At 43.7% G+C, this 10,684-nt stretch overlaps 1 protein-coding gene across 1 annotated transcript in view; it reads right to left on the bottom strand.

Annotated features, from left to right (window-relative positions):
- Positions 1–6,075: 6,075 nt before the first annotated feature.
- Positions 6,076–10,684, bottom strand: part of LOC143292764 (isoamyl acetate-hydrolyzing esterase 1 homolog) — a 28,320-nt gene continuing 23,711 nt past the window's right edge. The window contains exon 6 of the mRNA XM_076603314.1: positions 6,076–10,563. Coding sequence (XP_076459429.1) covers positions 10,381–10,563 — 183 coding nt within the window. The 3' untranslated portion in view covers positions 6,076–10,380. The remainder of the gene's footprint in view (positions 10,564–10,684) is intronic.

Here is a 10,684-nt window from a genome sequence, read left to right as displayed (position 1 = left end):
AGCCTTAGCCACTTAACCGCATTTTGATAGGCTACACACACATACACACACACAAACTGCGTGCACACACACACACTGACACTTAATTCCTATTTTGCACACACTGAAACACGTACATAGGCTCACGCGCTCGAGCATGCATACCAAACAGTTTGATCAGTACAATCAAAGCAGTAGGGTATTAAATGTGCAGAACACAGTCAGTTGTCCACTGTCATCTGTATCGAGCACTGAACTTGAAACCATGTAAGAAATAAAGTACTGCCTCCAACCACGTCACGTAGGAAACAAATAGCCACGGCTCCAGAAAATAATAAAAGTATACGGACAGCTCATAAAATAAATACGAGGATGGCTCAGAAAAACGGGGGCCACTCCTGAAAAAGGCGATCAATCACATACAGAAAAAACAAAGGATGGCTCTGATAAAAATAACATGGGGACGGCTCAGGAAAAAACAAAATTTGAGGACGGCTGAGAAAAAAATATGGGGACGGTTCAGAATGTGGTTCAGATAGTGTATGGGGACGGCTCAGAATGTGTATGAGAACTGATGGTACAGAAAAAGTGTATGGAGATGGAAGGTTCAGAAAAAAATGTGTGGGGATAGCTCAGAAAAAGTGTTTTTGGATGGCTAAAAAAATGTAATAGGGACGGCTTAGAAAATAAATGAATGGGGACGGTTCAGAAAAACATGTACGGGTATAGCTCAGAAAAAATGTAGGGGAAAAAAGTGTGTGTGGACAGCTCAGAAAAAGTGCATTGGAATGGCTAAAAAAATGAATTGGGACGACTCAGAAAGGATGGCTCTGAAAGAAAAATATGTGAAAAGCTAAAAAAAAAAAAAAAAAAAAAAGAAAAAAAAAAGAGTGGAGACAGATTAGAAAAATGGGATGGCTCAGAAAAATATTTATGTATTTGTCAATGTACTTACTTTCATTCATTCACAAAATTATTTATACTTTTATGCATTTGATTGTCTGTCGATTCAATGGGTCTTGACAAGCAAGCAAAATACAGACATACACAATATTGGATAATTTGTATTGAACGATCTTTGACAGACATACAAACGAACATCAATGCAGATCGACAGACAAGTGGGCAAACTTTCATTGAAAATGCTAGTCTTCCTGACTACAAATCTCCACACCTGTGTGTGCGCGCGCACACACGTATGTGTGTTCATGTAGGTGTGTGCATTTATGTCAGTATGAATGTGTGTCAAGTATGTTTGTGTACAAATCTGTGTGTACGCGAATGTATGTGTGTGCGCGCGCGAGCGTACGTGTGTGTGTGAACATGTGCGTGCGCCCGTGTGTGTGGGTACTGCTCATGTAGGTGCATGTATCAGTGTGAAAATGTTTCAAGTGTGTTTGTGCGTGCGAATATGTGTGTGTATGTGTGTTAGTGTGCGCGAGCGTGGGTGTGTCGATGTGTGTGTGTGTGTGTGTGTGAGCGTGCTTTTTCACCCTTCCAACATGCCATGGTCATTGTACTTTTCCCAGCATCGGTTGTCAAATTTACTTAATGACCTTCGATAAAATCGTGCTCATGAAGCACACAAAGTCCGTGCGAGCCGAGTGTCACGTGCCTGTCGACAGTGAGTTTACTGACAAGTGGGGAAGGGGATGGTGTTTGGAAGGATGGTGGAGTATTTCCAGTTAGCCATTGGCTAGTTTTTCTGCACGTGTGCAAAGCTTGCTGTGCAAAAAGAGGACACCACATCCTGCATGCCCTCCCGCGTTGCAGCCACCGATGACAGAGAAGGTACCTGGGGTTTGCAGGAAGAAGCTGGGTCAGTATTCATTAGTCATGGAATGTATCATTGTCAGTATTAGTTAGTCAATACCGTTGTTAAAATTAACATAATTAGTCAGTATTAGTTATGGAATACAGTTTTATTATTCATTAGTCACGGAATATTCTTCGTATTGATTACTAAACTCGTCATGGAACATACACTGGTATTATTAAGTGATAATATAGTGTTGGAATTTTATTAGTCATAGTCACGTTAGTATTCATTTATCTCCAGATACAGTGTATGAGTTGATTTTTTTCTTCTTCATATTGCTATTATTGGCATTATTTCAAAACATGCAATATTCAGTTTCCCCCCTCAAGAAGGAACTGAGTAGTGTTTACAAGGCGTGACCATTCTCTCCACCACTCACTCAGAGGAGTGGAGGGGAAAATATAATTATGTGGATATCGCCCAACCACAACATGGCAATACCCACAATTTTCCCCTCCAAGACAAAATAAGTAGTGTTCACAGTACAGCATGGCGGAGGCCTGTCACACAGAAGAGTGGAGTGGAAGAAATGTGGATTTTGCCAATAACACAATCGTAGTGACACTGCAGTGAAAATGCAGGATATGAACAGCACAGATAATTATGTAAAACAATTCATGTTTTTCATGCACACACACCTGCACATTTAAGTTTGCATTCCCTCACCCTCTCCCCACTCTCGAGCTACTCGTGTGCAGTCAGATACATGCGTACATGCACACAGTCGCATTTAACTCTTTCTTCCACTGTTAAACAAATGGCTTATGGTACAAACCAGTTTATCTGGTTCTCGCCATTAGCACTCTTTCTGTGCTGTTATTATTGGAATTATCACTTTTTTAGTATCATGACAGAGTGGTTTGTGCTTATAAATATCATTTGCTTCTGTCAGATATTTAGCTTACATCATCGCTGACTGCATGTCCTTGGACAAGCATGTTTAAAATATAAGTAAATCTGTCTATTTAGATGAAAGACGTATTAGTTCTATCCGTAAATACTACTATAAGCCATTGAAGCAGCAAAAACTGTGCCTTTGTGTTATCAAAACTGGACTGTTGCAATGCACTCCTTTCTAACTGTCCACAGTACATTCTTTATGAGCTCCAAAAGGTGCAGAATTCCGCAGCAAGGCTTGTTCTTTTGTGTTTGTATCTATGTATTTCTATGTATGTATTTAAATTATGTACATGAATATGTTTGTGTATGTATATAGGTATGTATATATGTGTGCGTGTATCAAGTGTGTGTGTATATATATATATATCAGAATGCATGTATAAACATAATACATATATCATGTGTGTGTGTGCATTCATTTGTCAGTGCATTAATGCTTAGTATTATGAATGTGTGGAAGATATTTGGTCTAGTTTGCTGTTTGGTTGGGGTGACTGTTTTCACATGGGATGGTTTAGGAGATTTTTACATGTGGCTGTGTCATTTCTTTTACGTTTTATTTTACTCATGTGATGTGCCTTCAGTATTTATGTATTTTAATGAAAGGCACAATAGAAATACTTAGGTAGGAGGGATTACGAAGGGATTTACTGCAGGTTCTTTCTCCTTTCCCCCCAGCCAATGGTATCTGATGAAGCCACCTCCACCACCACTCACCCCCTGACTAAAAAAAAACCCCCAAAAACCCCCAAAAACGCGTCAACAGAAGACTGAACCGAATGAGAAAGCATCATCACCATACCTCCATCCTCCAGAAACTGATGTCAGCACCACTCATGCTGCTTGCTCATAGCGAACGGACAGTTTCCACATTTTCCACTTCAAGATAATTGTATTGCTTTTTTTGTCACTATAGATTTCTCTGTGTGAAATTTGGGCTGCTCTCCCCAGGGAGAGCACATCGCTACACTGAGAGCACCACCAATTTTTTTGTATTTTTTCTGCCAGCAGTTTTTTGTTTTCCTATCGAAGTGGATTTTTCTACATAATCTTACCAGGGACAAACCTTTGGCTGCCTGGGGTTCTTTTACGTGCGCTAAGTGTATGCTGCATCCGGGACCTTGGTTTATCATCTCATCCAAATGACCAGCATCCAGACCACCACTCAAGGTCTAGTGGAGGGGGAGAAAGTACTTGTGACTGCCGGGATTTGAACCAGTACTCTTGATTCTCTCGCTTCCTAGGCAGACGCGTTACCTCTAGGCCATCACTAATTAGTGTTCACAACAAGGCATGATGTTCACTCTGCCAGTCACGCAGAGCAATTGAGTGGAAGAAATAGGGGTATAGCCAGAGAACTTTCAGAGCAGAGTCTCTTGTTTATCAGGTGAGTTCATCTGTTCTGGGGCCCAAACCTAAATTGTATATCCACAGCAAGTACAAGTTTGTCTGTAGTCCACAGCCATAGCTCATCAGTGGTGGTTTATGAGGTATGAGGATATACTATTCTGGTTTAGTTTCGGCTGTTGGGTATTGGAATAAAGTTGTGTGTGTGTGTACATGTCCATGAGTGGGAGGACGGGGTGGGATGGTAGTACTTCTGTTTCTCAGCTGAAGTGAGGGGTACAGAACAATGCTACAGCCAAAGCTCATGTTGGAGTTTTGCCTCCAGTGTATGAGGGCAGCTCAATCGGAATATGATCTGAGAGTTATATAGGGGAGGAATGTAGGGGGTGGCAGGAGGTGTAGAGCTGTCGTGACTGCCAGGGAGTGCTTGTGGTTATGAAAGAAGTTCCTCTGTGATTAGTGGATGGTCTTCGTAGGTGGGATAAGCTGTCTACCGAAAATAAACCGGTATTTGAATCCCCATTTAATTCCTCTATCGATCTCTTGTCATCTTCCCTCTCTCCCCATGCTTCTGAATCATGTACAGTCCACACAATGTGTACACACAGTGAAGGAGAGAGTTGTGGCTGTAATGTTAAGAATGATAGCAATGCGAAATCGGAACCGCTTACAAATGAAATGTCAGGGTCTTGGTTTTTGACAGGAACGACCATTTACCTTCCGTCTGTCCCCACTACCTGCCCCACCCCAAATCCCTTTCCTGGCCACTCTCCCCACCCCTAACCGCCTTCTTGGCCACACCCCCCACCCCCTTCTTGGCCACACCCCTCCCCTATCCCCCTTCCTGGCCACTCCCCTTCCCCAACCTTAACCCCCTTTCTGGCCACTCCCAACCCCAAACCTCCTTCCTGGCCACCCCCCACCCCTAACCCCATTCCTGGCCACACCTCCTACCCCAGCACTCACCCCCTTACTGGCTGCACATGCCCCACCCCTAACCCCTTCCTGGCCACACCTACCCCACCCCAAACCTTCCTGGTTACACCTCCTACCCCACTCCAAAACTCCTTCCTGGCCACCCACCCCTAACCCCTCCCTGGCCACACCTCCTACCCCAACCCTCACCCCCTTACTGGCTGCACATGCCCCACCCCTAACCATCCTAGCCACCCCCCACCCCTAACCTTCCTGGCCACCACCTTCCTCGCTACACCTTCTACCCCACCCCTAACCATCCTAGCCACCCCTACCCCCCCTTCCTGGCCACTCTCCACCCCTGACCCCCTTCCTGTCACCTACCCCACCCCTAACCCCCTTCCTGTCACCTACCCCACCCCTGACCCCCTTCCTGGCCACTCTACCCCTGACCCCCTTCCTGTCACCTACCCCACCCCTAACCCCCTTCCTGTCACCTACCCCACCCCTGACCCCCTTCCTGGCCACTCTACCCCTGACCCCCTTCCTGTCACCTACCCCACCCCTAACCCTCTTCCTGGCCACTCTCCACCCCTGACCCCCTTCCTGTCACCTACCCCACCCCTAACTGCCTTCCTGTCACCTACCCCACCCCTAACCCCCTTCCTGGCTACACCTTCTACCCCACCCCTAACCATCCCTACCCACCCCCACCCCCCTTCCTGGCCACTCTCCACCCCTGACCCCCTTCCTGTCACCTGCCCCATTCCTAACCCCCTTCCTGTCACCCCCCACCCCTGACCCCCTTCCTGTCACCTACCCCACCCCTGACCCCCTTCCTGTCACCTACCCCACCCCTGACCCCCTTCCTGGCCAGTCCTCCCATCCCACCTTTTAAACTCCTCACTCCCTGCTGGCTGCCAGACCTGAAAACTGATTAGTTGTGAGTGTGAGAATGTTATCACAATTACGACGTCACATCCATTCACATACACACAACACATATGCATACAGGCAGTTGCATGTGTATAATATCCACACATAGGTACAAACACTATTCAGGACAATCCACTTTTCTCTCATGCCTGCAAGCCAGTATGTGCATTTTGTTCACCTCACCTCACCTCAAAACCACTCTTTTCTTGAACATGGAGTAAGTGTACTTTTTCCATTCAGTGTCACCTGAAGTGAGGGGTATTGGGTGAAGTTGAACAACAAAGCTCACGTTATTCCTCCAGCGTAAGTGAGTTGAATCGGAATGTGATTTGTGGGTGAAGAGGGTGTAGGAATATGCAGGGAAGTACAGAGCGATTGTTTAATCCAGAGGGGAGGGGTGGGGGAAGTAAGCTGAAGAAAAAGTTACTGGATGATAACAGAGGCAGCGTGCCAGGATGTTTTCATGCTGACTGGTGTGTATTCCATCTTGACATTCAGTTTTCTTTCACTGACTTGGGTTGTATATCCCCGTGTGGATGTCCCGTTTTTATGCAGTGACTAGCCATGTATTTCATGTTGTCCATTTCTTTATGAAGTGACAGCAATATCCACATTTCATGCCCTGCACCCCTGTGTTTCAAGATGGGATAAGTTGTAAATTGGTTAATAATATTTTAATATATATTCAACATTTACTCTCCACTCTTTGATTGCCCTTCATTACATAGTTCAAGAGGGTAAGAAATGTAGAGTATTTATTACAATGTTATAAACCAATGTACTTTTCCTGTCTTTGGAAACGAAACTGAATGGAAAGAGTACAGGGGAAGAAACATGGATATTGCCAAAGTGACTTGGTCTGTATTCCCCCCTGTGTTGTCCATACAGTGACTAGACCTGTATTTCCCCATGTTGGTTTTTTTCATGCAATGTTTACATTCCATGTTGTCCAGTTTTCATACTAGGTCTGTATTTCCCCATGTTGATGTCGAGTTTTCATCCCGACTAGACTTCTATTCCAATATGTTTTAATGCAGTCTCTTGGTCAGTACTCATGTTGATGTTCAGTTTTTATACAGTGAATAGGCCTGTTTTTCCTCCAGTTTTCATACTGTGACTAGGCCTTTATTCCCCCCGATGTTGATACCCAGTTTTCATACAGTGACAAGGTCTGTATTCCCCTTTGATATCCTTTTTCCATGGGACAAGATTTGTATGTTTGATGTCCAATTTTCATGCCTGTATTCCCCCACATTGATGTCCACACCTTTGGTCCACTTTGCACTCCAGTACAAAGAAACGGATCTTCAGTGATATGTGTAAAATGACAGTTCAGTTTGCAGTAAGTTCAGTTTTGCAGTATCCAAATTTGCTGTCGTTTTCAGAAATGAGAGCTTAATTTGAAGCGTGGCCCTTGATAAACATGTGAACGATATCACTTCAGTGAATCACAGATTTGGTTTTAGTCAAGTGTTTGATAGTTTCCTTTATGGTTGGAAATAAAAGCACTGTTCTGGCCTGATTCCAGCACATGTGACTGATTTAAACAAGTTATAACATCGGTCAGCCATTTATATTGCGAGGGGGAAAAAAGGAAGAACAGGTAGTCTGAAAAATGTTGTTGGGCACCAAAAGCTTTGATCACATGTGAATTTATCCTCAGTCGAAAGCACTATATGTTTTTGACTTCAGAAGATTGTACATACATTCTGCTTAGTCTTAGCCACATGTTGCTATATATGAAATGATACAGAAGGGTTAAAAATATTGTGGAGTACTAAAAATGGACTTTGGGATTGGCACAGGGGGGAACATGCCTTTGCTTTCAATAATGACCTTTCGATGTTCAGTACGAGTTTGATGGGGGCAGAAAAATATGCTGGTGCATTCAGAAATGGACCAAAGGCGTTGATTGTTGATTCCCTTGTGGATTAAGCATATTCTCAAGGGACAAAAGCTCACCAACAATGTATAGCAAAGTAGTGTTTTAGTGAGGGTGGACATAATATTTTCACCTTAATTTTGAAACCTTTCAATACACTGGCGCATTGTTGGCGAGCTTTTGTTTGCCATCGACCCATGGCAATTTTGTGTTCAAACTGCAGTTTTATCAGGAGTGTACTTTCAGAAAAATAAACTGATTTCTGAATGGATGTGGACTGTCTTTATTGTAGAAAAAAAATTACTATGGTGAGAATTCACAAAGTTGGACTTTATTTATGTTATTTTCTTCTTTAAAAATTAAAAAAAAAAAAAAAAGGGGGGGGGGGGAGAATGGCTAACACTAAGGAAATAACACAGAAACTGCACGCAATATTAAATTGTTTTGGACAGTTTTATTAAAATAAAAAAGGTAAAGGTTGGGGGGAGGAGGAAGATACCCCTATATATAAAGTTCAGCTTTGTGAATTGGTTGTTTCTCCCTCTAGTAAATGGCAGTTTTAAACCCTACCAATTCTGTCAATGAAGCACCACCTCCCACTTGCAGTTAGAGGTGAGATCTGGTACAGGTGCTACTCCCTTCTTGCTAATGTTGCACAACTGAACATTCGCCATTAAAATTGAACGACCCAGCGGTCTTCTCAAACACCAGATGAGAGCCACTGAATCGTCCAGTCTCAATGGCGATTCAAAGTTGACTCACCAAATGTTCAACTAGCACCCATGCCACCACTGAAGAAAAAAAACAAGTTTGGAAAAGGGGTAGACAGCAGAAAGGCAAATGGGAAGTGCACCAGCTTGAAAATTGCACCTGTCTGCATTGTTCTCCCTCGTGCACAAACACAACATTTTAAAACAAAATTAACTTGCACATGTTCACTCATTTTAAAGTTGGTGAACTTTCCATCAGCACCTATATCCTGCCTCCCACTTATTTTCTAAACATTAACAGACACAAACTTTTTTTTGTGGGGGATGGTGGGAGGTTCAATAAGGGAACTATCGATGTTCAGCACTATTGCTGCGGACTCACTTTGGGTGGTGTTCAGAAGTGCCTGTTCTAACCCAACATATGCTGGACACCATCTCCCTTTTAGTGGAGACAATTGCTTGGTCACAGAGCATGACTGAGTGTCACCCCCGGAGTGGAAACAGCCACCATGTCCCTCTGCAATAGTCCCCTATCAATCTGCCAATACTGGAGACTTTGACAAGAATTTGTCACAAACATGAATGGGGGAGAGAGCATGGCATGAAAGGCCATACATTTGGGGGCCAATTTTAATTCCAAACATCTTTTTCCCTGGCTGAAGGTGGGTGGGGGGAGTTGAATGGAAGTTGAGCAAGCAACATGAATTTGTGCAATCCCCCTTCTTCTGAATTCTGTCTTTGTTGATACAGAATCGATCCACTAATATAACACATACTGTACTTGGCAACAGAAAAAAAAATCAAACCATATCCCTCAAGTCTGGCATGATCCAATCCAATTTCAGCAATATTTCACCAGTGATAATTTATCTAAGACACTGGCAGGACTGTTTAGGAAAAAGGAGCTGTTCATTCATACTTAAGTTTTTATCCCCCTTCAAACGCTGCTGGTGCTGTTATAACTACTGATGACCCATGAGCTGCACAGGTCCGTCTGGGGGTAAGCGTTTTGACTGTCTATAAAACATCATGGTTGGTCACACATGGAATCAGGACAACACTAGCATTTTCTGTCTGGAACATGCTGACATCTTTCTTTGTGATCCAGAACGGAATGAACCACTTGCTCACACTTCATGCTGCAGTCCAATGACACAGTGTCCCTCTGTGCTACATGATGCTGGATTAACTCATTTGTTCATCTTCACACATGGGCAATGCACTGTGCACATGCTGTTCAAGTCATTTCTGGATCAAGATGGCAGGAACTTTGATTTTAAAGTTCCTCTCCCCAATTCATCTTCGCTGACTGACTCCAAAAGTTGATAGTTCACTCCTGTGCAGCACATGCCCCGTACACACAGGTCTGCCAAACAGACGATGGCAGTTCCAGGTTCCTGTCTAACCTGGGCCACCAACGTTCCATCCCAAGGCCTAATCAGTGGTTTGGGTACATGTATTTCAAATAAGACAGTAAACTTGTGTCCAAGTATGCGTAAAATACTGCATGGACATAATCAAATAATGGAGTTGTTAAAAGTTAACAAAGGCACATTACTCTGATTTTCCTCACTCCACCCAGATGTGAATGGGCACCTGACTTGGGGAGAGTTCATGGCGGAAGGACAGCATCGTGTCCTGCCTTTCTATGCCAAGTTCTGGATAACAACTACATCTCCCAGTCTCCCAGAAATGTACACACACATTAAAACAAATGTTAAAAAAAGAGCGCCAACGACTGTACACCTGCTGTGGTACAATGTGTTGCAACGTAAGGCACCGATGAAGCGAACATCTCCCAGAGATGTAAACATTGTTGAAATGGAGCGTCAACAAAATGTACACCTGCTGTGGTACAATGTGTTGCATATGGCACCAACAAAATGAAACGGCTACTGCTTTTTAACAGGCACCAAGGAGGTGTCCAGGTTGTCAAGGTCCACTTCATCCCACAAGGGATACATGGTGGGTAAGGTGCTGGTCAGCTCATCCAGGATGGGGAGCAGCAAGTTGAACAGCAGCTGGGATCCAGACGGTGAGAGGTGCAGGCCATCATTCAGCATGCTTTTCCACTCCTGAAAAAAACAACCCAATATATACCAGCTGCATTATTCATGCACAAAAGATGGGGCTGTCTTTTCACTCCTGAAAACAGAAACCTATATCATATTATCTCTGCACTAAGCGTGTGCTGTC

The sequence above is a fragment of the Babylonia areolata genome, chromosome 18 (genome assembly GCF_041734735.1).
Source record: "Babylonia areolata isolate BAREFJ2019XMU chromosome 18, ASM4173473v1, whole genome shotgun sequence".
Taxonomy (NCBI): domain Eukaryota; kingdom Metazoa; phylum Mollusca; class Gastropoda; order Neogastropoda; family Buccinidae; genus Babylonia; species Babylonia areolata.
This window is presented reverse-complemented; position numbering and strand designations above follow the sequence as displayed.